Source organism: Colletotrichum karsti, assembly GCF_011947395.1.
Source record: "Colletotrichum karsti strain CkLH20 chromosome Unknown Scaffold5, whole genome shotgun sequence".
Taxonomy (NCBI): domain Eukaryota; kingdom Fungi; phylum Ascomycota; class Sordariomycetes; order Glomerellales; family Glomerellaceae; genus Colletotrichum; species Colletotrichum karsti.
In genome coordinates, this window is record NW_024065905.1 from 598,114 (window position 1) to 626,051 (window position 27,938).

At 55.1% G+C, this 27,938-nt stretch overlaps 7 protein-coding genes across 7 annotated transcripts; 4 read left to right on the forward strand and 3 right to left on the reverse strand.

The window, feature by feature from the left end:
- Positions 1-6,891: 6,891 nt before the first annotated feature.
- CkaCkLH20_02184 (uncharacterized protein) lies at positions 6,892-9,284 on the forward strand (the record flags this gene model as incomplete). Its single annotated transcript, XM_038884903.1, has 3 exons — positions 6,892-6,936; positions 7,074-7,260; positions 7,330-9,284. 3 exons carry the CDS (start codon positions 6,892-6,894, stop codon positions 9,282-9,284), a joined length of 2,187 nt encoding a protein of 728 aa, XP_038749691.1.
- A 3,254-nt stretch (positions 9,285-12,538) lies between these two features.
- CkaCkLH20_02185 (uncharacterized protein) lies at positions 12,539-12,751 on the forward strand (the record flags this gene model as incomplete). Its single annotated transcript, XM_038884904.1, has 1 exon — positions 12,539-12,751. One exon carries the CDS (start codon positions 12,539-12,541, stop codon positions 12,749-12,751), a length of 213 nt encoding a protein of 70 aa, XP_038749692.1.
- Positions 12,752-13,049: 298 nt separating this feature from the next.
- On the reverse strand, positions 13,050-16,559 carry CkaCkLH20_02186 (uncharacterized protein; the record flags this gene model as incomplete). The annotated part of the gene is made up of 1 exon (XM_038884905.1): positions 13,050-16,559. One exon carries the CDS (start codon positions 16,557-16,559, stop codon positions 13,050-13,052), a length of 3,510 nt encoding a protein of 1,169 aa, XP_038749693.1.
- A 2,356-nt stretch (positions 16,560-18,915) lies between these two features.
- CkaCkLH20_02187 (uncharacterized protein) lies at positions 18,916-19,937 on the forward strand (the record flags this gene model as incomplete). Its single annotated transcript, XM_038884906.1, has 2 exons — positions 18,916-19,529; positions 19,595-19,937. 2 exons carry the CDS (start codon positions 18,916-18,918, stop codon positions 19,935-19,937), a joined length of 957 nt encoding a protein of 318 aa, XP_038749694.1.
- A 1,467-nt stretch (positions 19,938-21,404) lies between these two features.
- CkaCkLH20_02188 (3-ketoacyl-ketothiolase) lies at positions 21,405-22,901 on the forward strand (the record flags this gene model as incomplete). Its single annotated transcript, XM_038884907.1, has 4 exons — positions 21,405-21,469; positions 21,579-21,759; positions 21,834-22,410; positions 22,474-22,901. 4 exons carry the CDS (start codon positions 21,405-21,407, stop codon positions 22,899-22,901), a joined length of 1,251 nt encoding a protein of 416 aa, XP_038749695.1.
- Positions 22,902-23,464: 563 nt separating this feature from the next.
- CkaCkLH20_02189 (uncharacterized protein) lies at positions 23,465-24,052 on the reverse strand (the record flags this gene model as incomplete). Its single annotated transcript, XM_038884908.1, has 1 exon — positions 23,465-24,052. One exon carries the CDS (start codon positions 24,050-24,052, stop codon positions 23,465-23,467), a length of 588 nt encoding a protein of 195 aa, XP_038749696.1.
- A 1,237-nt stretch (positions 24,053-25,289) lies between these two features.
- On the reverse strand, positions 25,290-26,434 carry CkaCkLH20_02190 (endomembrane protein 70-like protein; the record flags this gene model as incomplete). Its single annotated transcript, XM_038884909.1, has 3 exons — positions 25,290-25,951; positions 26,009-26,191; positions 26,236-26,434. 3 exons carry the CDS (start codon positions 26,432-26,434, stop codon positions 25,290-25,292), a joined length of 1,044 nt encoding a protein of 347 aa, XP_038749697.1.
- Between the last annotated feature and the right edge of the window lie 1,504 nt (positions 26,435-27,938).

A 27,938-nucleotide genomic window follows, 5' to 3' on the forward strand; every position in this document is an offset into this window, starting at 1 on the left:
TGTCCTCCCTCGACGCCTCCTTTCAGCCCTTGGACTTGGAATCAACTATCTAGACCAAACAACAACGGCGTCAACCCCCTCATGTGCCATGGCGTCCATGATAGCATCAGCATACGAGTCACCATCTGCCATTCGCTCTCGCCTTCTGATCAACTTACGCATACAGAATTCGGTCATATCATAGGTACGCGGCGATTTCACCAAGAGCAACCTAGCTAGACAGCACCAGGACGTGCCACCCCGAGCTCTAGTACAGATAGATACTTCCTACTTCAACATGACTTCTCCGGCTAGGGCTGAAGGCCTCAACCCTGCCTGCCGCCTTGGCTTCCCTCGCCATGCAAAGTCCAGCCACTGCGCTCTAGCTCTGCCGCTCGCTTCATCACCGCTTCAATGTATTCGACTCTGCTGAGGCTTTGCAGCCCGGTCCTCGCCTTACCGATGGCCACAATCGCCTTCACACTCGTCATTATACAGAGTACGAGTATCAACCTATCCATCGCTGGGGTGTGCGTCTAGACTCTGACGCTCCGAACGGTACTTTTGGGTCTTTTTTCTCCCTCATGTGGGATCTTGTCCCACCCATCTTGCCGCCACCCTCACGCACGCCGCTTGCACACTCTCACACGCCTTCCCGTCCTGCGCCTTGGAAATGCTCGATTTACCATACCGTCGGAAGGCACGGAATCGGCCAATGCTCGACAACGTCGTCTTGTCGTCGTATAACTCACCCCGCCTTTTCAACCGTCGCTTTCCATCCCTCGCCTGCTTGGGGAACACAAAGACGACACCACCGGGGAGGCACTTGCGCATATAGTTGCAATGTGATATTCGTCAGCTTGTCGAGGAAGCGATGGCTTGACATACAGCCAACCACAAGCCGGTCAACTTCTTCGTTCGGCAACGATACTCGCTTGTGCCCCTTTCAATGGCTACACCAACGTTTTCGAGAAGAGCGCTCTAGAAGCCAAATGCCATCCTCACCCGTGGCACGCCGCGGTAAAACAACATTCGGCCATACCCAAACCGCCCACGTTGAATATAAGACCGCAACCGTTCCCCGGGTGTCGTCAACGTTGAGCCATCCGTTGCCCATCCACACACTAAAACCTACTTCCGAGACTCGTCGTTAGCCATTTTGTTTTGACTCTTGCTGGAACATATATACTTTGCATCCTAATCATTGACTGATATCATCTGTTCGTGGACGAGCGACTTCACGTTGCTCCCCTCAACGCTTCATATCTTATTGTGCGCCTCACGCCGGCACTTCAACTCACTCGCAGACCATCACCTTAGATACAGGCGCATCAACCTCAGACACGAGTCTCAGTCTTGGTTCCCTCCTCACTATCCACTAGGAACCGGCCGACGCCAGGCCGCCCACATTGTCCCGTCTGCTAGACTTGACGTGAAGGAGGCCCAGTCGACAAGAGGATAGCAACGAACAGTACGTCCGTGCCTGACATGACAGCGAGACACGGGCGCTACGGATAGCTGTGAAATTGACACGCATCGGCAGACAGAAACAGATCGTCTATTCCCGGCCAAGACAGCGCGAAAAAACGCCAGGCCTTTCCGAATCCGTGAGTCTTGAACTCTTTTTTTCCTCTCCACGTTCCCCCATGCAAACCAGGGCAGGCAATCGTTGGATGGTTCAGGTTCAGCTACGCCCAAACAACACGAGACTCGGTCCCCTGGCTTTTTGCAGCAGCAGAAGATCATGGAATAGCAGCTCCAACAATAGCATGTCATGCACGAGACCCGCAACGATGCAGCCGTCGTGTGGACTTCAACAAGAGCTTCGATGGTCATCGGCGTCAGCGACTTACCGCAACCTCGGCATTGGCGTTTCGGGGGCTTTTGCTTGCTTGCTTGCCTCGCCTTACCTCGCCTTACACTCGCCTCGGTGACGCCACTACCGACCCCCAACATCCAACATGGGCTCCTCTGCACCGTGGTCATTGAGGCTAGGCTGTTCAGCTGCGCCAGGGACCCTGCTCGGGCAGAAATGACGGGGATTCGATCTCAATCAATTTCCCGGGTCGGAAAGACGCCAAGCTTTATTCCAGCCCATCTCACAGGCGTCGCCGCCTGGCTACATTCCCGTCGATCATCCCGTCTCTGGGTGCAGCAAATTGCTTCGTCCTGTTGGCTGCAAGAGGGGTGGCCCGTTGAGAGAAGCAGTGTGAGTGTCAACAGACCACTGAAGGCAGCGAAAAGCCGGCTTAGGTCTTGGCTCTACAAGCATTCTGGGCACGCTAGCTTGGCCGAGTTGGTTGGTCGGCCATCTGACTGGCGATAGAGGCAGATGCAGCAAGACGATGACATCTCTCTCTGGCTCGCTCATTCTGCCTCCCAGTCGGTTCATCATCTCCTGCAACCTTGATCTGCTGCTTCTGCGCTCACGTCAAATCAATGACCTGACCCAACGACGCTCTCATTCACCGGCGAGGTTGCACTCGCGCTATTCTCCAGCGGGAGGATGAACCCACTGATCGTCACCAGGACCGAGTGCCTCACCTGCACTATTTACATGTTGGGCTGACCAATTAGTATTGACAGGCACATCAAGAGAAAACCAACCAAACAAGACCGGGGTCGGGCAATCCAGAAGACCAGGGGAACGAACAGGCCAGGGAAAGCTCCGAGATCAACCCCGGACAGATAACAGAGACAGGAAGAAACACGCACGCGTGCAGAGACATCAGACGCAGACCGAAAGAGCAGGACCCTGGGAGAGCAACGGCGCCAACTCGTCCTTGGCTGTTCTCTATTGATTTCAGTCTCTGTTATTTTTCTGGTGCTGCAGGTCGGTGCGTGCCGCATCCCATGAGCACTTGTTGTTGCTGATCATGGCCCAAAACAGGCATAAGAATACGGAAGAAAATAAGCAGAACCGGTACAGAGCACCGCGACCAGCCCTGACGTACAGAGAGTAACGAATCTAACATCTTGACAGCCCTTCTTCCCGTCGGGATAATTTGCGGCCACTCCACACCAGTATCAGAGATCTTCATTTGGCAGATGCGCCCCGGGAGCTTAAGCAGCCGAGAGGACACTGGCCATTGATTGGATTTGACCCCAACGTCTCTTTTTGCCCGTCTACATAACTTGGCCTTTTGGGCTTGAGATCTCCTTGGGCTTCCGATCTCGTCCGCGAACGACGCCGGACGAAACCAACGCTCTCCGGCCAATTCTTTTGGTTGCTGTTTTGCGGTATCTCGCCTTCATCTTCCCAACACGAGCAGGACCGAGAAACAAGAAGAGAGAGGGAAATCAGGCAAACCAACGAAAAAGGGTATAAGGACATAGAAGATACGGACTTGAGAGGCCGTCTCTACGTACCGTTGCTGTCTGGCAGTGGTCACATCAGATGTACGTCTCATCATCTCTTCCTGTACCGCAACGTACCCAGACCTCCCTTGGCGCGGATCTCCCGGTCTCCTCTTTTTTACTTCCACCGGTCTCCATACCTGTGTCCAGGGTACCCTTTTTTCCCCCATCAACTACTTTACTTACATTACATGCCTTGGGAAACTTTCTTGGCTTCCATGCTTGTTTCGTTTACTGCACCTTCACTTTGTATCCGCATCTTCCATTTCCCCTCAGATTTTCAATCTCATCTCATCTCCATACCCACCACCCCCGTTCATCCCACGTCCTGAAATGGCACAGGCACAGACACAGGCACACGGCGCATCTCGTTCATCCTCAGCATATCCTCGTTATGATAGGCTGTCTGCGGTCATGTACATGGGTTGACAGGACCGTCTGGTGCAAGGTTTAGAGGCGGACGGACGCATGCAAGGGTTCAGCCGGTCGGTAGTATCCAAGCCAGATCCAGTGACACTGGAGCGCGCCGCTTGAGTCCCGATTGCACAGGCTACCCACGCTCCCTCCCTGCCGTTAGACGGTCCCCGGCTCGTCCTAATCCTGGCCACATGCCATACGGCCATTCCCATTCCTCTTGTTCATCCCATCCCGTCATCTCATTGGGCTTGCTGCAGCTGCTTCACAGGAGCTATGGCCAATCACGCTAATCCATGGTTCGCAGCGTCGACACCGACAGATATCGTCATTCGAGCCACACCTGTTTCTCGGCTGTGTACACCCTTTTGCTGTACTCCATTTCCCTTACTATCGCTCTCGTTCGTTGTAGCTCCTGCTCTCAGTTCAAGCTCGAGCTCAAGCTCTCTTCCCGCTGTACTGGGCCTAGCTGAAGCTGCCGAGAGAAGGAGCAACAACCAACAGCCACACGCCATTCTCCACTCCGTCCATCGACTTACACGGCAATCTTGCACCAGCAATATTTTGTGTGTGTGTGTGTGTGTGAGTGTGTGTGGGTGGGTGCGAATGTGTGTGTTGCGTGTGTGCCATCTCGAAGTATACGTACCGAGAGACGACCAGCATTGCCCCGGCACTGCTTCTTCTGCTTTTGCTGCACTGCGTTGCCCATCACGGCCGATCTTGAGTAAGTGCCATCAATCATTCCTTTTTTTTTCTCCTCTCATTCTCACTCTTTCTCTCCTTTTCTGTCCTCTCTTCGTCCCCCAAACGATACCTGGTCCTCTTCCCGGGTCCCTGTGGCTCCCGTCATTTGTCATTCCCGCCTTCTTGTCGGCCGTTTCCTTCTTTTCTGGCACGAACGACTGGTTCTTCTCCAGTCTCCTTGCATGGGGGGGGGGCCTCCATTGCTTCTTTCGCCTCCTAGAACGACCACCCCGTGTCCCATCCGTCAAGGATACAGAATGGCCAAGCTCTTTTGCGGTGTCCGAGTAGCATGCCAGACGGACACATGAGCAGACTGACAGCCGTGTTCCCCTGTCTACCCCCGGCCTTCTCTGCCGCCTCTCACCAAAGTATCCCCGAACTTCACAACTCTGCCAGCTGAAGAGGTCCCACGTTCATCATCATCGTCGACGGCTACAGCCACACACACGCGCGTAGTACGCCCCCAATGAACGACTGACTTTTTCTCCCCCACCCTTTCTCTTCAGATCAATGGAACCTTGCAGCTCATAAGACAATTGGAATCTCGCATCTCAACGGCGCCCCTATCCATGCCCGGCCCTGTCATTCCAACTTCCTCACGCTCTATACTACGTACTACTCTTCCTCTCGATATCGTACTCCACGCTCTGTATCCGTACCCCCCTCCCCCTCCTCTCCCCTCATCCCCACAAATGTCACCCGGCCTGGGAGCCTTGCTTGGTCGTTCTTCTTCCTTCACCACCGAGAAGTCACTCGCAGGCTAGACGGCCTGCACTTGCCAGGGCAGAAAACAGAGCCCTCCTCAAAAAGAAACGACGAGGGGTGCTACTGTAAGGGAGGGCCGTCGGGAACCCCAGGACGGAGCTATTGGTGCGTGAGCTCGCTGTTAGTGCGGCAAGCAGAGGAAAAGCAATATCATCTTCGCAAGGTCCCTGTTCCTTCCGTGTGGATCTGCCCAGCCGGACCTTGTGTCGCCACAGACTCGTCGTCGTCGAAGCTCTACTTCACGTTCATAACAACGTACCGTGGCCTGCAAGGAGACTGGAGCGCCTTGCTATCTATCTGTCGACCTCTCCGAGAAATGCAACACCACTTCTTCGCGCCTCATCAGCATTCCTCTTCTACCTGCCTCACCCCGCAACAAAATCAGCGACACAGTCTGACTTTCTGAGTCCACGTTTCTCCCTCTCGCCTCCCATCTCTTTCTCTCATTCTGTTGTCTTCCTTTCACATCACCGACCTTGCCCGCCGCTTCTGCCCATGCCCGTCTAATATCCCGGCTCTGGTAGGCCTCGCAAGTCCGCCTCCTCCTTTCATGCCAAAGGAAGCGCAAGAGTGCTGCGGGACCTTGGGCTTATTTCCCATTGACGTCTGTTTCTAACAGCTGCTTGTTGGTCGTGCGAACAGGTCCGCCGTCGGTCTGCAGAACGAACGAACGAAGCACGGTCCAGCTGCACTGGTTCGGCATCGCGAACCACGTCTATCCGTTTGTCGACAACTCCGAGCCGTGATTGGACCCGGCTCTCGCGAGCATCCTGGTCCCAACGGTTGAGTACGTGATCCCCTTCCTCTGCCCGCGCCAGTTGCAGGGCCACGAACTCCAGCAGGAAGCCGATATGGTTCGCGCTGCAACCTGCCGTCCGGCCAGCAGTTCCTGCGAAGCAGCACCGACCATTCAATCTTTGGGTTTCTGGCTGACTTGCATTCCAGCGAACCCGCTCTGGCACGAACGCCTTTCAGTCGGTAACCACCGCGCTGGAATCTTTGGATCCTCCCGAAACTCCATTTCAGATTTCGGTTTGCCAGCAGCTCAGCGACCAATGACAGGTGCATCGGTCTGAGTCCTTCTCCCGCGACGTTCACCTTCAAAGACGTCGGTCTTGGTTTAAGATCGCCGCTCCTGGATATTCTCTCAGCCTTCCAAAGTTTTCCCGGCTTCCTCCAACACGCATTCTTCGACTTTCCTGACCTCGCAGAATCAGCCGCGTCGACATTCAGCTCCCTAATTCCTGTCGTATCAGCTCTTCGAGAGTCAAGCCAGCCGATCTACCAGCTTCCTAGCGCCACTGGCAGGCTCGGTAACGCCATCTACATACCTGAGTACGGTGTCTCAAACCACACCTGGCGGGAGAATCTACTGGGACTAATTCGCCTCTCTTAGGGATCCTCCCTTTCCTCGCACTTGCACGGCCTTGATCTCGCAACCACCTGTGGATTTCACTCTAATCACAGTAATCTCAAGACATATCTCTCCCTTTCCCCCTTTGTTCTTCGACGGTCCCACAAGGCCATAGTCTCTTCCTGTCGTCGCAACGCCGCTCCCGAAACAGTGGTTTGCATTTTCTCCGGCAACAGAACAGACATCCTTCCCCAAGTGCACCCTTCCCAACAGCTTGAATGTCTGCTGCGAAGTTTGAGTGTGCTTCCTACAAGCATTTTGAAGTGAGTCAAGTCATCGCCGGAGCACCGGGCTGAGCCACTCCCGAGACGTTGATACTGTCAACAACTCAAGAGGGCTTGCCCCATCTCAATCTCAGATCGGAGTCTTGTAAGGCTAACCAGTTGTTTCTCCCTGAAAGCAGCCCGACTTCCATCCTCAAAGGCCAATAATCATCGGCGAGGAAGGCCTCGACTCACCAGAGACGGTGACCCTCAAGTACGAAGAGGCGGTCGCAAGGGCAAACGGAGACCTTCGGGGTGACTCCCCGCCAGGTGGTCTCCTCCCCATGTCCCATTACGGGAAACACCAGCCAGGCCCAATCCACGGTACGTTTTCTTCGAGCAAAGACTCACAGTCTCATGGTTCAGCTCGCTGACACTGCATGGCCATCACAGGGTACGACTCGACCCGCGGGTATGAGGATGCCGCCTATCAACAGTATGGCGCGCAAGCTTATCCCGCCCAGCATGGCGGGGCATCTCAACTCACGGCGGCCCAGATGAACCAGAGCGCGTTCGCGGCCAACAGTGCGGTGGCACCGTACATGTCTGTTGGCAATGTCGGCCTATCGGTGGTTTCCTTTCAGCCAAGCTCTGGGATCGCCGGCACGAAGGTGCTTGTGAAGGTCTCGTCGCCGTACGATCTCCTTACAGTGGCGCCGTACTTTTCCCTCGTCTTTGGAGCCAATAAGGTCCCGGCAGAAACTATCAAGGACGACAGCTCCACGATGTTGACTGTCTCGGCGGATGCGCCTCCTTTCGTGATCACCAGCTGCCCCAGCGAGAACGTGCCCGTTTCGCTCCTGATTGAGACGGAAAACGGGGACGAAGTCTCGAGGACGGCGGTGGGCCTGTTTGTATATCACGAAGCACCCTTGGGCGGCCCAGGTGCTAGCTCGGACGACATCACGAGGAAGGTATCCAAGTCACCTGAACAACAACATCAGTCACCCAGGTCAGCAAGCACTCAGCTGGGTAACGAACCCAGTACAAATACCTACGACTTCGCAACCGCTCCGCAACAGTCGGCGCAGGCTCCCTATGGAAGCAGCTTTTCGCAAGACCAGAACAACAGCATGCTCAGCGCCTACCGAACCAACTCCTTTACGGAGCAGCACTACCCCCGCGCCGTGCCGCCGCCGTTGCGACCGCCGATGGCTGGTTGGCAGGCATACCGAAACCCGGGTCCGCCCATCACGCACACGCAAATCTCACGCCCAAGCTTGACCCCCTTGCCCATGCCATCGGCCACAACTCCCCAGCTTGTCAGGACCAGCTCCATCCCCAGCTCACCTGGCGGGGGCCAAAGTTCAGGATACAGCCACTGGGGATCCTACTCCAACAAGGCTGTTTTGAAGATTGTTGGCAAGCTCGACACCATGGCGGTAGACTGGTCACCCGAGGAATGGTCCAACCGGAGACGTATCGTCATGTTCAACAAGAAGCAAACGGGTTCAACACTTACGTCGACATTCAGGGCCGTCAACGTCAACGAGCGACCGCCCAACAGTATCTGCATCAGCTGCATTTGGTGGGCGGAGAAGAACGAGTGCTACGTCACGTCTGTCGACACCATTTACCTGCTTGAACAGCTTGTTGTGGCCCCGGCCAGGTTCACAGTTGAGGAGAAGAACCGCATCCGGCGCAACCTTGAAGGTTTCCGTCCTCTGACTGTCAGCAAGGCCAAGGCGGACTCGGAGGAGTTCTTCAAGATTATCATGGCTTTCCCCAACCCCAAGCCGAGGAACATCGAGAAGGACGTCAAGGTGTTCCCGTGGAAAATACTCGAGTCGGCACTCAAGAAGATCATTGGCAAGTACAGCGCCAGCCCTTCATCGACGCTTCCCGCATCTCACCTTTTGACACCCACGCCCGTCGGCGTCTACCCGCCTCTGCCGACGCCACCGGCCCCGACGATTGCGTCGGACCATGTCAGTGCCTACGGTGTTCCGTCTCAGGTCCACCACGAAGGATTGACGTCGCCCCGATCCATCGCGGGCAGCACGCACAGTTGGCCCGCGTATTCGACCGCGCCCCCGCGAACACTCTCACCCGCGCTCACAGCCGTGTCTCCACGACAATCTGGTCTGCGCCTGGCGGCACCTCTGCCAGCTGTTACAGGCTATGACAGTCGCTCGATGCCGTCTGGCTCGTACGGGAACGGATTGCACACGCCGATCGGACACCAGCACACGCCTCCGCCGGCACCTAGCAGATGGGACACTACGATACCAGCAATGCACGCTCCTACAACCTACGCCGAGCAGTATCAGTCCATGACGGCACACCACGCCCCGAGCCATCAAGTGTACGGTGGTGGCGGCTATGGAGACGGGGCGCAACGGGCATGAAGCCGCGAGGCACCCCGGCGGGCGTGAGGGCGCATGCCTACGGTCCAGGTGCGCGACGAGCTGGGGATAAGGGGTGGTGTGCTTCGCGTCTGGTGAGGCGCAAGCGTGAAGAGCAAGCAGCACGAGAGAGCCTTGTCAGGGTGCTGGAAGTGAGTCACTGCCATCACCGGGGGGTGACATACTGATGGCAGCCGCGTGAACGAGGCATGGGGACAAGACAAGAGGAGGACAGTCTGGAAACGAAAGATCAAGAGGAGGCCTGAAGGGACGTCGTTGATTTGATTGGGGACGGTACTTGGAGCATCGGACGGCATGGACTGCTACGCAAAGAGGGGAGACGAAGGAGAAAGACGACTGGATGTGGTGGTGGTGTAGGGGTCCACGGGTTGCTCCCCCCCGGTCTCGTCCACCTGCGGTCTCGACGGTGTGGATGGGTGGAACCCGGAGGGCTGTCAGCTGCTGTGGCGCAGACCAATCGACTTCTCCCGAACGGCCTCCACCATTCCCGAAATAGACGGCCAACGCCCCGCTCTGGCCGGCCGATGCGCCAGCCCCACTCCCCGACATCGACGGACAAGAAGTGGAGACCTTGGGTGACATGGACATGGGACAGGCTACTTTCTCCGATGCATCATCCCTCTCGCTGCTCTTCTCTATTTTCACTGCAAGTTATGGCAGAGGCGGGGTCTCGATGTTTCTTCTGCACTCTCGACAATCCTTGGTTATATTCACCGCCTTCTTCGGCTGCAGACAAGCGACTTGGCGTTGGGGAGATGCTCGTTTCGACGCAGCTTATCGCGACCGACCTCTTACCATCTGCACCTCGATAACACATTCCAGCCTCGAGTCGCCATACCGACCCCTCATTGGCCGCACTCCTCGTGCATGATGGGTTGGGGGTGTATCTGGTGATCGTCTTATGGAGGGGCAGCTTGCATCCGTCCGGCCTGCATGACGTACATCATCTGCGTCAAGGACCTTTCAAACAACAGCGCGCCGAATCCGCCTGTCTCTAGCACCATGGAATCGCACCACAAGCCTCCGATTCAACTTGTTACCGACCACTCGCTTGCCTTCCCGCTATACCTCTTCGGCCGTGCATTGGCGTACCCGCGATGTTCCTACATGGGTTGAAGGGCTCACCCGGACCATTCACATGAGCCATATCACTTGTTGTTGACACCCTCAGCCCAGTAGGTGTCGAAAATCCTCGACGCGACCAGAATCAAGCAAGATACTTCCAAACAGCCAGCATCAACGACGCGACCTGGACAAACAAACCACCCCACCACCGGATTCGACCCTTGCTTGGCATGCTGTTGCCTTACGACCGCGGGTGGCGCGGTTCACTTTATTCTCACACAGCCGTTCCGACCCTCCATCTCGACGGCTACGACCATGCTAGAGCGGCGTTCTCGACCCCGAGATCGGCAACACGGGCGCGCGGGCTGATGCACCTCCGACAACGACCTCACTAGCGACGCGTACTGCGATGGCTCGTCGTTCTTGGCGTCGACTTCTCACACCATCCACCCCTCTTTTTCCATCAACTACATGCACCTCCGTCCTCGTTTCAGAACTTGACGCAGCCTGGAACCAGATTTCTCCGTCATATAGAAGGATACACTGGCGTTTCTGTACGGATCATTCGGTGATAGACTTGGCTACATTGGCGCGAATCTTTTCCTTACACGATCGCTCGCTACAACCTCGAATGCTGACTCGACACTCCTCTCGCCATTACGACCTCTCGCCATCCTCCAATCCCGCGGGCGTCTGGTTATCGGCATTTCGTCTCCACCGGAACCGCTTATCGACAATACAACTCGGCAATCTCATAACTGCTCTCAACTATCACTGCTAACTATATCACATCGCTCGCTTTTCCTACCCTCGACAACCACACCACCCGCCCCATACAGCGATCTTCTCATACACACACACACATCTCTCCACCCCTCTCTCATTCAATCTCATACATTTCTTTACACTCTTGCATTTATCTTGGTTTTGATTTTAACATGGTGGCTGCTCCGGAGAGCAACCCCGGCCGGCGTGTTTCGGGGACTGGGTGATAGAGGCGGGGCTTCGGACACGGTTCTTCATTGTAAGACGGTGGGGGGAAGCTCAACTTCCCCCCCGGGGGTACAAGGAAACACGGATACAGGTACGGGGACAACGGCACGGTACGGGGACACCGGCCGTCTTTTGGGGGGCGGGGGACGGGGGGCCAACGGAATAACGGGGATACAACATTTTGGTGTGGGATTGCACATAGCATTATACCCTTCGCTTTGCTTTTATCGGCTTGGGGGATCTGGGTTTTGGTCTTGTCACATATGGGATAGTCTTCCTGATAATCATAATCGCTTGACATATTTAAGAACCTCTGGGTCTCTTGTGCGATGACAGTGATGTACTTCTGGTAGACGTGTCGTGGTACACGCGCCGAACCAGCCGTGATTTCAACAACACACCATGAAGTCTATGCTCTTTCTTTCATGAACACTCAGCGTGTCAGCGTCCTGACGTAGATTATGTGACATTGTCTTTTGGGCAACGAGGTGCTGTTTTGGTAGCGTTGTATACAACGAAGATGGTTGAAGCTATAGTGTAAGGGCTTGATAAAGAGATTACAGTTTCGTCTGAGCAGCCCGGGAAAGAGATGTCATCGATATACCTGGCTTCTTCTATGATCCCACTGCTTGCCTCGTATTGGAGATAAGACCCCCAACCCAGATCCATGATTTATGCGAAGCCCAACGACTGACGTCCAAACCAACTGCGAACCCGGTCTGTCACTACCTATGAACTTCGTTCTAGATTGTCCTTAGACGAACTCCCCGGGAGCACAGAAACATCAGCATCCGGCACAGTCCGGTTCCGATCCACTCTCGATATCTCCTCCCCATGACTTCTGATACTGCTTCATGCCCGCCGTGGTATCTCCTCCTAGTGAATCGCGATACACTTCACAAGTATTGTGCTGTTCTGATGGGTTCTTCACGAAAACGCAGAAATCGTATCTGAATCACCACGCCTTGAGAACGACATTTCCCGGTGACTCTGAATCACCGCAGCGAGACATGAGATATATATCCAACCTCCAGGTCATCTGCAACACACCCAATTCCGATATTCAACACTCCATACAACTCCTGAGCAATCAAAACCATCTCAAACCCCAGCCTTAGCAACCAATCACAGTTTAACTACTCCACCCGAGACCACGAAACCTCATAATCGCAGCAACCATGGGCTACACACAGGCTCTACTAATCTGGATCCTCGTCGCGACGGTCATCCTACTCGTCTCCTTCATCGCGTACTTTGCGTACGACGTCAAGAAGACGATGGCCTGGAGGCGGCTTGCGCGTCAGCAGGAACGGGTCACTGCCGAGGAGTTGGCTCAGAGGCCGGCGGAGGGGGCGGGGGATGTGGAGAGACAGGCTGGCGGGCGGTCTTGATACGTAAGAAAGCAGAGGAGGCGGTGGCAGAGGGAAGTCAGAGATCGAACGTCAAAGTTGGTAGAAAGCTCATTAGTTAAGAAAACAAGTCCATCCAAACTCCGGTAAAGCGCCTTTCCGTGACCAATGTAAATGTCGTTCCCATCTTTCCCATGTCATCGACCATGTCGTCCTTCACATCTTTTCCGAACAGACACCTATACGCCGTGCAACTGATGACCCAAGCCTATCTTCCATCTCCCAAACACCCTGCTCCAGTCGCGAACCTTCCCATCCAAGTCGATACTGACAAAGTCCGCTACTGCCGTGGCCCATACAACCTCTCAATCAATTCGACAGTGACACCGAAATCTTTCCTAAAGGTCCTCCTGCAGCTTGCGATGATGTCGACGTCGAGTCTGCGGGTCACCCCGCCTGGATGTCGTATGTGGATGACAATCGTCGGCTTGGCCGGCTTCGGGAAACGGCAACGCTCCGCCCATGTCATGACGAGCCGAGAACCTTCGCGGTTCTCGATGTTGAAACCGAGGCGGAGGCAGAAAGACATGTAGCCCATGTAGTTGACCTCGCCCGGGAAATCTCCCAAGATAATGTCCGCCGTCTCCCAGTCCTTGCCCCTGAGCACGCAGCGCTCTTTCAGTGCTCTCTGCTCGACGGTGTAGGCACTTTGCCACCATTGGCGACACAGCTCGAGGGTCTTTGCTTTGATGCTGACGTTGACTGGTGCATGCTCCACCTCGGTGCGGCGTTCGAAGCCAGGCGGAGGACGGTATTCCTCGGTGGGTTCCGCGTAGCCTGCCGGCTGCATCGATGAGATATTGCCGCATATTCTCTTAATGCCAAACGTTTCGTGTCCTGGACGAAATTCTTTTCTTTTTAGGGTGTCGAGGTATTCTAGAAGCTTCCTCGGTCTAGCTTTTGCCAGTCGCTCGCTGCTGCGCTTTTTTGTTTTCTTTGAGCGCTTCTTTTCCACTCCTCGGGCGTCCGCACGCCGGATCATGTTGATTAGTTTTGGCCGACCGTCTTGATTATCGTGGACAGCGTGTATATCGAGTACATCCCGTTCCAAAAGAGATGCGGAAAAAGCCTGCAGGGCAAAGAGTATCTGCGCTTCGTGTGTCGACATGTCAAGCACCTCGTCCGGCCCGATCCCCTGTTGCAAGAGAAGACCCCAGACGGCTTTGGGAGCGGAGTCCGTTTCCTTCAAAACGTCGTCGGCGCTGATATCACCTTCACCCATCATGTATGGTTGGAGGAATTTGCAGAGGAAGACGGCCGCAAAAGATCTTATTTCCGACATCTGATTGTCAGGAATCTCCTTGTCCTCCAAACCTAGCTCCTTGACAAGCTCGCCAAGACACTGGTTGATGCGACCCATGGAAGGATGGAAATTATTGAGTGCAGCAATGTTCATATCTCGGGTACGCTGGGTGACAATATCCAAATCTTCCGCGTCGTCGCCCTCAACTTCCATAGACACGCCGCTGTCTCGATATGAGCGGGCTGGAGGTGTACAGGATTTGGCACTTCCAGACTCGAGCCAGCATATGATCTGAACCCAGAAGTCCTGGAGCCAATTCTGAACAAGTCCGGCAGGTCGATTTAGCTTCAGGGCCGAAAACGGGGAGTAGGTAACCCCAAGAGACCAGTGAACCAGTCTGAGCGTGTTCTCGTCGACATGCTGCTCGAAGGGGAATTGATCGTACTCTTTGAAGAAGGCTCCGATGTTGCCAACGTTGTGCTTGTTGGTTCTGAATGTTTGTTTTGCGATGGAGTCACTGAAGGGCCGAATAGCCTCCATCCGCAGAGATAGTAACCCGGTCCAAAACAGATTATCGTAGTCATCGCTGACCATCGGCGGGATCCTTAGACTTGAGTGTGCATTGTGACGATCGAAGCGCATTGCCTGTATCAACTTGTGCAGGCCGATGCAGCCCATCGTGTTCGCGTTCTTGAGTCCGACATGCATGAGCAAAGCTGACACTGCCGTTTGATCTGCCCCGTTGTTGGTGTGCTCAGGATCCTTCACATCAACAGTATCGTTACGGGTTCCATCGACGACAAAGCCAATCTTCATAAAAAAGTCCTTCGGAAGAGCCCAATCGTCCCCGGGGACTGGCGGCTTCATGATCTCCCACGAGCTGATACGCTTGAAATATGACCTGAGAGATCCCGCAGAGAGGAAGCCGCCGTGGTCAGCTGCGTGGATAGCATGGCGTTCAGCGAACCAGCGGGCGTGAAATCCCAAGTCGATCCACGAGTCCCGAATACCCCCTGGCTGGCTGAGGTCTGGATTCCATTTGTCAAGCCTGACTCCGTGACTCTTAGCCATCTCGCGCAAGGCCTGAAGCTTTTCTGCAAGGCATCTCCACATCTCAAGGTTGAATGCTGCCCATCTGACTACCCGTCTGATGAGATCATTGACTAGAGCTTTCTTCGCATCGATATCGGAGTTTGTGATATGCAACAAAGGATTTCCGTGACCGCGTATCTGATCTTCAACCACATGACCATAATGTTGGCGCAACTGGTCGTGAATACATCTTTGGAAGAAGAATGGGTCATGCCAGAGATTGAATATGGTTTGCTCGGCTAGCTCGACTCGTTCCTTCAGAATAGTGGTGAACTCTTCGTCCCATGGCACAATGGCGGCGGCAGGCGGGAAGAATTGATGACAAGCGACCAGATCCGTCCCCCTAACATCGAACGTGAGCATTTCTTTGGGAATAGTCTTCCAAGTATGGGCACGCCATATTAGGAGATGCCTGGACACCCCGTTACCATTGAGGTCCAAGGCATTCCGTCGGCGGCGTTCCACATCGTCTCTTATCCTTTTGGCTATGGCGACAACGAACTTGAGAGTCAATGCTTGGACCTCTAGTACCACCATGCCCTCACCCCAACTGACGATACGGCCGGTTTTGCGTAGGTGGTCGAATAACCCAGACCCGGTGTCGTGTTCGGTCGGGTCTTTGAAGACAATGGGATAGCCACTGTAATATTCGCTTCGGCTCGCGTTTGACCCGATGTTTCGTTCTTCTTCGGTTGGGAACCCCATGAACCAGTTGTCGCATTGCTGGTTTAGTGAGATTTTGCTGGCGAACCCCAGATGGCAACCCTCCCAATCAGCGCGAGCGAAGTTTCGTGGATGATTTGTGATGCGGTTGAGAATGAGACAGCGCAAGAGTTCTGGCGTACTCAAGTCTTCTTTGTTCAAAAATTGGAACATGAAGAATCTTCGTCGATGCTCCTCGTCAGGAAGGCGATCTTTCCTAAATAATAAATGCCAGTAATCGATTTTGTAGTCGTCGCAATCCTCGTCCGCCAATGAATTTGGAGCCTCGACGGCTTCTGTGAATACGTCGGATGTCTTATAAAGTCGAATGAATTCGCGGACATCGATGTTACGGACGTTCGGAAGCTGACCTCCGTTCGTCACTTCCATCCATGAAGCCTCCACAAACTCCTTCAGCTCGTCTGGTGTGAACCAATCAAGCGGGGCAGTGATGAAATTGACATTGAAATTGGACGCGATGAGATTTTGAGCATCATCCCAAGCCTCCTGGACCCGTTGCGCCATGGATGCGGTCAGGCTCTGCGCCTCGCTCTTCTTATCGATGGGTATCAAGTCAGGATGCCCGACATCAAGGCGAAGAAGTTGTTGCCTTTGATTCCGATGCTGGTAGGGAAGGTCTTGACCAGGCCGCGTCCATGGTTCGCCCTTGAACCAGTGCATGGACGTGTAGGAACGGTCCATGTAAGCGGGTTCCAAGGACCTCTGCCCTGGGGCCTCTCCCGAGCTGCCCATGGTGGTTCAGCAGTGGACGAACCAATATCCATCGACAAGTGGCGAGAAGAAGCGATTCGCGTGTGCCTTGGAAGGTTGGCTTGGCGCTGGAACTACGATGTCGCGGTGGCGCTTGGTAGGAGATGACGAATGGACGGTTCAGAATTTGGGAGACGAGCAAGGGATAAGGCCGAGAGAACGATAACAGAAAGAAGAGACTGTCAAGATGGTGAGCCGGCACTTTGAGAGAAGCCTGTCTTATCTTGACGAGCAGCTCCCATAGTAGACTCGACAATGTACGTAGGGAGGGCTTCGAAGAAAGAAGAGATGGTCCATAATGGGAACAATAACGTTGGCCAGTCAAAGGCAGGCGAGTGTGGTAGCTATTCCTGTCGACTTGAGCAGGCCCACGAGCTACATTGTTGGCTGACAGAGAACCGGTCGTGAAATGGATGGATCGAAAGAAGCAGGGAACGCTGGCCGATAGTTCAAGCAGGTTTCGAGATTGGTTTGCTGTCGCGCATGCGAATCCATCTTGACTTCAAGCGTCGCTCCGCACGTTGGTGTTCCGAATGGACGTTCCTTATCGAGGTGTCAGGCAATTGATCGGTGGCTTCACCGTTACCATTGCCGGAGGAGTAAGCAATTTGATGATTGGGGGTGGTAGTTGACGTCTTGATGCCGCTAGAAACATTCCGTGCAAGTATTTCGATGTCTTGAGTTCTCAGTCGACGAGTCTCAGAATGGCTCGTGTCTGGTGTTGACGTTGAAGAAAAGCCGTTGCGATGTGGCCGGCACAGGTCTGGTAAGCAAGGGGTCCGTTCCAACGTCTTGGTGTATGCGGCTCTCAGGGGCAGAAGGGAGGATGAGACCCCTTGGAAGGAAGAATGACGTGCGGCGGATCAAGCGGAAACATGATTGATGATTGATGGCCGCTGTGACTGAGATGATGAAAGGGAAAGACGGCAAGGAGTACGTACTGACTGCGCGTTCCTGGCGCAGCCGTTGTCGATAGCGCAGCCCGGTCGGTGTTTTGGTGTTTTGGTGTTTGAGGGACCAAACAAAGCAGGAAAGATCCATTGGACTGTGCTTGGAGTGGAAGGAGGAGCGACGGGACCCGATCCGGGAAGCGCAAGGGAAGACCATGCTTAATTGAGTTTAAGCTGCGGGTCCGGTGGACCTGGACCCGTAAGTCCTTTTGATTGAGTGGCGCTCGGGGCGCGCAGGGGCCATTTCCCGTCCCACCTTGTACCCACCTTGTACGCCGTATTCCACAACCACGAGGCAGGAACAATCGCGGTTTGTCCATCGCTGTATTCTGATCAACTCATCGGGTTCCATGAATAATAGCATTTCTTATGTCGTGACACACATCAAGACACTAATTGAAGGAAAGAAAGCACTCGTCATGAGATATCCCTTGCCTCGTTGATCAGACACGCCGGCTTCGCCAAGTCCATCTGCCCATGCCCAGGCTTGGGAGGACACCATCAAAGGACCGATGAATCCAGGTCTCATTGCCAAGTCCAATGGACAAAGGCTGCATTTCGTACCTCGTTTCTCGTAATGACCAAGGCCAATTGTAAGACTCGCTGTGCTTGGCGGGTGGATGGCATTAATTGGCATTATTGGCTGGACTTTGCTCACTGCAGTAATTCGAGCTGAAGGTGCCTGCCACCCACCACCCAACCCGGGAATGATGGCTGCCGCACCTGCACCTCCCTTATCGAGAGCCACGCTACCGATTTTTTTTTTATTTTTTATTTTTTTCTCTCACGGAATCAGGTCCAGCTGGAAATCACCACCACCCCGTCGCGACCGTGACCCCCGTCTTTCGCCTGCGCCGGCAACGCCATCAGACGCCAACACCGACATGGCCGCCAGCCAGAACCAACGGGATGGGCCCCTAGCAGTTCAGTAGGCGCTTTCTTCTCCTGGCTTGCCGCAGTGCGCTGCGGTGCCTGTCGGTCGCCCGAGACAGTGAACAAGAACGAACTTTTGTTTCCTCCTTCTCCCCTCTCTTCCTGGAGTTCTGAGCTTCTCAATCTCATCCGTTTTCATCTCACCACCTGGTCATGCTCATTTGAGGTTTTCATTTCCTCCCTTCATTCGTTTACCTAGCCATTGTCGAATCGTCTTCGTGCCTCGACAACAATCAGCAATCATCCCACGCTCATTCAATTGACGCTGGTGAATACGGTACTCATTCAACCAGGCCACTCATCTCACCGTCGAGAATCGCGAAACACGCAGCCCCACGAACTCCGTGGATCGACCGCCCCAGGTCACGTCGCCGTGATCGACGTCGTCACATTCGTCCCGAAGACCCTCGCATCGATCCGACCCGGTTCGCCCCAGTCTCTGGTTTCCGCCCACGATGCTCCCCACATTCCTCCTCGCCCTCTTGCCCCTCGTGGCCGCCCAGACGAGGTCATCAAAACGCGGTCTCGTCTTCACACCCAACGCCAGTTGGCCTCAAGATAACCAGGTCTGGGTTCAGACCGGCTCCGACTTGACATGGTACTACAACTACCAAGAGATTCCTAGCCCCGCCTTCGCCTCGAAGCCCCAGTCCGACTTCGAGTTCGTTCCCATGATGTGGGGTGTCTCATCCAACCCCGAAGACACCACCTTTTTGAAGTCAGTCAAGAGCTTGATCCAGGATAAGGGCATCAACATCACCCACGTCCTGGGCTTCAACGAACCAGATGGCCCCTCAATGTACGGCGGCAGCGATATCGCGCCTGCCATCGCCGCCAAGGCCTGGGTCGCCAACTTCGTTCCTCTGGGCGAGATGGGCATCAAGCTCGGTCTGCCTGCCTGCACCGGTGCCCCGGCCGGCCTGCCGTGGCTGCATCAGTTCTTGGGCAACTGTTCCGATCTGATCAGCAGCGGAGGGGACAAGAAGAACTGCACCTACGACTTTCTTCCTGTTCACTGGTATGACAACTTTGGTGGACTGGCCAGCCACATTGGTGAACGCAGAGCCAAGTATGTTCCTTTCCGTTGCCCGTACTTCCAGCAAACTCCGAACTGCCGTTTCTAACAAGCTTCAGCTTCCCGGACGCCAAGATCTGGGTTACCGAGTATGCCTACGCCCATCAGGACCTCGCTGCCACGCAAGATTTCTACAACATGAGCGCCGAGTACTTCGACCGCATCGACTACATCGAACGGTACACCTACTTCGGCGCCTTCCGTTCCAAGACCAGCAATGTTGGCCCCAATGCGTCCTTCCTCAACAACGACGGCAAACTGACCGACATTGGATCGTGGTACCTGGGCCTCAGCGCCACTGGAGTCAACCCTCAGTCCGGAAGTGGAAGGAGGCCAGGGGCGCCTGTTTTTGTGGCTATGGTGGCGACCATCGTATCCGCGGCGATGGCCTTCTCGCTCTGATCATGAATGTTATTATGTACATGGTGTTTACGATTCACTCACACGAGGATTTTGAGCTGACGATGGATATTTCTGGAGAGTTAGATGGGGACCAGCCCCATCTCTGAGAACATATTCGCACGCGATATAGACGGATATATGGGATTATAACCCAATACGCATTACATATTGCTAATGTCTTACTACTGGGTTATGGTTATAGACTGGAATGGGTACATAACCCAAGCGAAGGGAACAAGAACAAGTGGCGGGTTTCATAGGGATTGGATAGACATGACAACAAAACTGCCTCTACGCTGTTCTTACCCGGCTCCAGAACCGAGGACCAAGGTATCTGATGGAAGCTTAAGCCGAGAGTTAATAATCATCATCTTGGTGAACTCAAATCCGCGTGATATGAAATGTCATCCGATGAGTGGTGAGCAGCCAACAAACCTCACATGACGAGCCCGCTGGCGAAATTGATCTTCGCAACAGCTAACATGTGGGTGAAGCTAGGCATGCGGTCGATGTTGTTAGCTTGAACGGACGAGCCTCAGTAGGCGGAGACGGGCTCGTGGTTTTGAAAGGGTTGTTTGGTTCTTCCGGTGGCCGGATATGTCTTCTGATGGAGGACACCGTCATGATCCTGCAAAGAGCGGACGTTTCTGTGCGTATTCGTGGAATCAAACAAATGGGGAATATTGGGACGCTCCTGAGCCAGGTCAGTTCAAGATCCGATGGAAGCTTTGTACAAGCCTTGCCTAATCTCAGCAGCCCTGGATTTCGATAAGCTGACATCAAGAGTGTCGCCCGTTTCCAAGACACTTTTGGGTGTGTTTTCAGATCACAAGAAGCCAACGCCGACGTCCATGTTATCGACTCCAAGGTCAACACCCTTGTTCACTAATTCCGGCCGGCCCAAGGTTACGGATGACAGACCTGTCATTCGGCAAGACCGGGAATCGTTGCGGCAGATGGGCCGACGGACGGCACAAAGAGGGGACCTTGGGGAAGAATAGAGATAGTAAATGTTAGCATGCGACATAGATCTTACACCAAGTTACTAACATAATTTATCACAGACGCTACTGCACCCCAGACTCCACGGCATCCCCATTACTCAGTGCGCTCGACTCTGACTGGCCGGTTCGCTGGCCGAGATGCCTCGGCCCAATTGCCTCCCCCACAGCCACTTTGAGCGCTGGGTCTTGGGGTTTGGAACAGACACTGGAACCCAGGAGGCCCGAACCCGACGCGATTGCCGGCAGCTCAGGGCAACCCCGACGCCAACCATGTCTACCGGGCGGCCTACATTACTTTGCCGGTCCCCCCTCCTTTCATGACAGGACGACGAAACTCTCGAGCTTATTTACCACCGTCCACAACCTCCTCTCCTCTCTTCGTCCTCGCCAAAGTCGCCGTGTCTACCTCTGCCCGTCGTCGTCCTCTCCGAATCGTACTCTCCGACCGATACCAGCAGCAATCATGGCTCTCGAGCGAATTGGCTCCATCGTGAAGCACCTGGCCCCAGGTAGCGCCATCAACCAAATGTACGTCGATGCCTACATGTGATCTGCCGTCAAGCACGGCTCGGATAATGCTCGGCTTCTGCACCACAATGTCTCCGGCCACACGCGCTGACACCAATTCCTCTCACAGCCAGTCCAAGAACCCCGACGACATCGTCATCACGTTAGCCATCCGCACCCCGCTGGCCAAGGCCAAGAAGGGCGGCTTCAAGGACACGACCCTCGAGTACATGATCTACGCCCTCCTCAAGGAGGTCCGCGAGCGATCCAAGATCGACCCTGCCCTGGTAGAGGACATTTGCATGGGAAATGTGCGTAACAACGTATCCTCCAAACCCCCATCACAACCTACACAAGTCTTGCTGACATCTCTCGTGCGTGCCAGGTCTCCGACGGTAAGGCCGCCTACAAGCTCCGCGCCGCCGCCCTCGCGGCCGGCTTCCCCAACACCGCCGGCGCCTCCTCCGTGAACCGCTTCTGCTCCTCGGGCCTCAAGGCCACCGCCGACATCGCGCACGCCATCACCACCGGCTCCATCGAGGTCGGCGTCGCCCTCGGCGCCGAGAGCATGAGCATCGGCGGCGACGCCCTCGACCAGCCCTTCGACGAGGCCGTCGTCAGCCAGTCCCAGGAGGCCGCCGACTGCATGCAGCCCATGGGCTGGACCTCGGAGAACGTCTCGAGCGACTTCGGCATCTCCCGCGAGGAGATGGACAAGTACGCCGCCGAGAGCTTCCAGAGGGCCGAGAAGGCGCAGAAGGAGGGTCTCTTCGACGACGAGATCGTGCCCATCAAGACAAAGATCGTCGGCCCCGACGGCGAGACGAAGGAGGTCACGCTCACCAGGGACGAGGGCATCCGGCCCGGCACCACCGCCGAGAGCCTGGGCAAGATCCGCGCCGCGTTCCCGCAGTGGGGTCCTACTACCACCGGAGGCAACGCCAGTCAGGTCACTGACGGAGGTGAGTTTTCTGTCTACACTGTGGTCCGACGTAACAAAGTACAAATCACTGACAAAACACCAGCTGCCGCTGTCCTCCTGATGAAGCGCTCCACCGCCGTCAAGATCGGCCAGCCGATCCTGGCCAAGTACGTCGGCTCCACCGTCGCCGGCCTGGCCCCGCGCATCATGGGCATCGGCCCGTCCGTCGCGATCCCCAAGCTGCTCGCCCAGCACAACCTCACCCTCGCCGACATCGACGTTGTCGAGATCAACGAGGCCTTCTCCAGCATGGCCGTCTACTGCCGCGACAAGCTGGCCCTGGACTGGGCCAAGATGAACCCCCGCGGCGGCGCCGTCGCCCTGGGCCACCCTCTCGGCGCCACCGGCGCGAGACAGATCGTCACTGGTCTGAGCGAGCTGCGCAGGACGAAGAAGAAGATCCTCTTGACTAGCATGTGTATCGGCACGGGCCAGGGCATGGCTGGTTTGTTTGTCAACGAGGTTGTATAATGGATGGCGTAGTTTGGATAATGTACAAGAAGCAAGAACAGAATGAAAACGAGTGTACGACTACCACATCTAATGACTGTTTTGATCGTCCGTTTCATTGAAGAAGCTGAGAATCATCTGTCCTTGGCTCGACTTCCTCACGTCCTTGATTAAGGGGCCTACTTCGTACTGAATCCCTGGAAAAGATGAAGCTCCTACGTCATCTCAATGTTAGGTCAGGGTCTTTGATGGACTACAAACCCCAGGGTTGTGATGTGATTAGTGATCTCCTCATTGCCGACCATCGAGTTATCACGAATGCCGGCTCGTCTCCTGAATGCGAATGCGAAGGTGTGGTGAGCGTGTCAACCTGGACACTCACAGTGATAGTTAATGATCGTATTAGCCAGACTGCCTAGAACTCAGGTAGATTTTATTAATGATGGTCGTCTGCTAATAACCAGCAATAACGAGGACGACGGACGACAACAAGCGGCAGACTGCCATGAAGGATAATGAACAACGACGATGGTATTGGGGCATCGAACCTGCCCCAGATTATTCATAGATTAGTCTCCCTTCAACTAACTCCGTATAAACCCCCAAGTCACAAACACCATCCTCTCGTCGTTATTACACTGCACGGTCCCCTGCAACCCCAACTTGCCATCCCGCTCCAGCACGGCGTACCGGTTCGCGTAGAACCGGATATCGTTCGTCCCGATCCTCACCGGACTCGCGGCGCTCCCCGCGTCCGCGTACCGCGCCGCGAAACTACACGTGCCGCTCCCCGCGACGCGCGCCCACTCGCCTCCGGTCCCGAAATCGCCCGGCTGCAGCGTCCAGAACCCGTTCTGGTTGTTCAAAGAGCTCACGAGGGCCGCGCAGTCCGCGGCCAGGGGCGCCGAGGCGGAGAAGTCGGTCGCTGGGTCCTCGGCTACTTCGCCGCACCACTCGTCCCGGCCGGCGGAGAAGGGGAAGCGTTTTGCGAGGTGGGCTTCTGAGTCTTGGGTGAATTGGAGGTTGCGGTTGATGAGGAGGGTGGATGGTGTGCCGTCTGAGTTTGTAAGTGCGCGCGGGACTATGTCTGGGAGCGGTGATCCAGCTGCGAGTGCGGCAAAGCTTAGAGCTGTGACCCAGCAGAGAAGTCCTTTGAGTTGGTGAATAGCCATGTTGTGATGTAGAAACGAGTGGAAGGTTTATGAGAATGAGTACTTTGGGTATGGTGGGTATCTTGGACTGCCGGAGTCTGACGGTGAGCAGGCCGAAGACATGAGATGCCGGACGGAAAGCGTCTGTTATATACCTATGGCAACCGACGAGGGTGATGATCGAGTGGACACAAGGAGCCATGTAAGGTAAGACTGCCGCGGGAATCGCTGTGCATGCCATTCCCGGCATTGGGGTCCATTTTCGCCAATGGTTGTTCCATCTGCAATCCCTCGCCCGGGCTGACAAGTGTGGTGTGTGTGTGCCGACTCCTGCAGAAACACACGGATTCCAGGGACCAACAAACTGATTCGTCAAAACGCACGCCACGGTCCCTCCTTCGACACGCTGTTGAATAGCGGAATCACACACATTGTGATGTCGGTGAGGGCATCTCGCGATGTTGTTTGGCCCCCCTCTTTCTCTTCTCCCGGAGAGTTTAGGTGATGGTCTGGATGTGATGTGATGTGATGAGATTGGGATGCCCCCGCACCCCCGAAAACGGGCGGGATTGGCACCGGAAGCGCCCAGCTCGGAGGTGACATCAATGCGGCACTTGGACGGCGCCCAATCACGGCGCTTGGCGGGCTTGTTGGTTTGGTTTTGGGATCTGCGGCGCGCGTCCCACTTTCTTCATCAGTGACGAATGGCAACTTTGATGCATCGTCAGTCACATCACGTCCCTGCGGATTTGGGGGTGTTTTGTGATCGAAGGTCGACGACGATGTTTTTGGCGTTGGTTGGTGGCCGTGGGGGCGGGCTGGGCGATTCAGCTGCTCGATCTCGCGAAGTTCCTGCGCTAGATGGCGGCCCTCGTGATGGGGGCTTCTCGTGCAACGTGTGATGTTTTCCTCTTCACTCGCAGTGTTCCACTCGGGCTGACCCTTTCGCAGTCAATAGGCAAGGCTGTACGGCGGGGTTCTTTGTGTCAGATCTTCCCGGAGGAATACAGGGCGCGTCATGCTCTCAGCCCGCAGTTGTACAGACGTCGGGAAGAGGCAGAAACCATTTCAGAGCAAACATCCCTATGATGGAGTGCGGCCTTGAAAGATGATGCACCAAGTTACTCGCAAGTGGCCTCGAAGATGGTTTTGGCTCGTGGACGGTTACGTACCTATCCGACCCTCCCTCCTGGATCAACTGCGCCTTCAGAGTGCAGATGCATCAGGCTCGGCTTCGCCCGAGTCAAATGACACAGTGCTACTGGCCAAGGGCGAGAGCAACATCGGCTTCGAGATTGGCAACAGCTTGTCTGACAGCGTCCATGCCGTCGACATCATCCTCGAGGAACCTGGTCGCTTCGTAACGGTGCGGCTGGCCTCTTGCGAGGAACAGCTTTACTTTGTGTTCGCCCAGGCAGTCGACCATGTGTGTGCTGACTGCGAGGTCGACGTGGTGATCTGCATCGCCTTGGATGATTGTTGTGGGTGGCCAAGCCCTCAGTTTCGCTTCCGAATCATCGTCTTTGGCCTTGGCCCACTCATAACCCGCGTCGTAGGGACTGACGAGAAGGGTGAAGGCATTGTTATGCAGATAATAATCGTAGAGACCTCCCCGTGGAAACTTGTCGGCCTTCTCGTCTTCCGAGATTGGCACTTCGGGGGCCTTGAAGTTGATGTTTTTGGACCCGTCGGGAAGTAACTTGTCGAGGTGGAAGACTTGGGGATTGTCGGCGGGTACGGTACCGACGGATACCGGGTCCTCAAGATAATGGCCTATTTGTGGCAGAGTAATCGGCTCCGGTGTAAGCGAAACGGAACAGTTGAAGAAGCGATGTCGGAAAGTGGTGATGCCTGTGACGGACAGTAGGGCGATGGGAGGTGGTGTGAGCCAATGGGCCGTCAGAGACGCCATGAAGAAACCTGTTTGGGTGTTCAGCATTCCAGCCGGTGAAGACATGTCTCAGCGACCGAACTCACCGGCACTTCCTCCGCCGACGATAACCTTGCGTTCAATGGGAGTACCATCGGGAGCTGGCAATCGCGCCGCGAACCTATAAGCCGCCCCGGCGTCTTGGAACAACCCCAAAGCTCTCGCCTGGGGAAGCAGACGGTAGCTGGCACTAACGAGAGGCCATTTGTTCCTGAAGCAGACCTTGAATGCTGTTAGGGTGAGGCCATACTGAGATACAGCGAAAAAGGCATACTCGCCTGTACGAGCCACGGAGGAACGCAGGATCTGGAGCCGGTGACTAGCCCTCCCGAGTGGAAGTACAAGAAGGCCGGAGAGGTAGCTGGAAAGTCGTCGGCCGTGTAGACGTCGCATTCGATCGGTATTTTGTGAGTGGCGTAGACATACTTGGACTTTGTCAAGCGGCGGGCGCCACGCAGTGCCAGTGAGGACATGTCTCTGTGCGGGGGCTTCTGGTGTTGGTGTTCCTATGTCAGCGGCCTGAAAATTCCATTCGCAAGTCTAGCCAGGCCCCCAATGGATGAAAGTAATGAGCTTGGCGGCGATGAAGTTGAGAAATCGGATGATGTGCCTGGGTGCGACTGTGGCGTCCATCATGGGATAAACCAGACGAGGCGGGGTGCGATAGGGTGGCACGGTGGGTGGTATTCTGCCATCTGATTCGAGATCTTGGCGGTGGGCCTCGAGATCTACAAACGTCCCGTAGCTGTTGGTTGCGCCAAGAGATTTCCTCGAGAAGAGGAAACATTGAGGAATGGGGAGGATCACGTGATGCAGGTTATGCTTGTTGAACGAGACGAATCAGTGTGCGGATAGAGGATCTTCCAACGTTTGGGTGCGTTACCACCATTCTCTGGTGATCATGGACTAAAGTACCTAGCTCAACGTTGATATGCTGCTAAGCCATTTTAGCCCGCCGTTGAAAGACATGATTTTGTAGATCTTGGACGTTCATCTAACCGTAACTTTGGCAATAGCGCGAGGAACCAAACTGTAAATCATGGCAATTGTGATCTTCTTCCTAAAAGCCTCAAGCTTTGACGGCTAGGAAGGAGGTGGCCAGAGCATAAGGTACGATCTTGCGTATCGAAATTTCTACCTGGAGATAGCCAAAGTAAAAGTTTCCCGTGGGCAAGTGCGGCAGTCTGCGATTGCGATATCCGTGGACGGCCATCCGACGGGAATGGAAGGCAGGAGGAGGTGGAGGTGGATCATGGGTGTGGAGGGGTCGGAGAGGGGCCGGGAAGCGGGGTTCACGTGCATTATCTAACAGATTGCGAAGGCGGTGTGCCTCTTTAGGATTAGCGTTCGTGTTCGGCGCGGAAGGATTTTGCCGACACCCCGGTCGAACTGAAGTCGAGCCTAACCGGGAAGGGCCATGGCAATCAGTACGTAACCGCAGGAAGGTCCTTCCTTCGCCATGTCGTCGAATCGAGTTCCGCTGACACATAATTATGTGGTCCAAGCAGCATTGATGTCACACGCCAACAACAATGTGAACTGCGACTACGGAATGATTATCCTTGCAGAAAAAAAACATTCACCGACCGCTCTCGTTGCGCCTGGGCTTCGGCTTCTTAGCTTTAGCCTGCCTCGCCTGCCTGCCTGCTTTCCCAGTCGCAGCCGCAGTTGCAGCCGCATGTCAAGGTCCCTTGGCCGTCGGCCTTCCTGGTTCGGTTCGGATCAGATCCCAACTCGTCAATCCATGCCATAACAGATTTTCAATCTCTGTCGCTGCCGCTGTCGCCATCGCCTTGAACAAGGGACGAGTCAGCGACTCAGCGACGCCGCCGTGACAAATTCTCTTACCATGGTTCTGCCTGGCTTTCCACCGCCCAACTGATACAAGCCATTCGTCAACCGTCCGTATCACCGTCTTTCCCGTCACGTCTTCCGTCTGGTCTGGTGTTAGTGTGGTCCAGCGCCAAACTCCCCTCG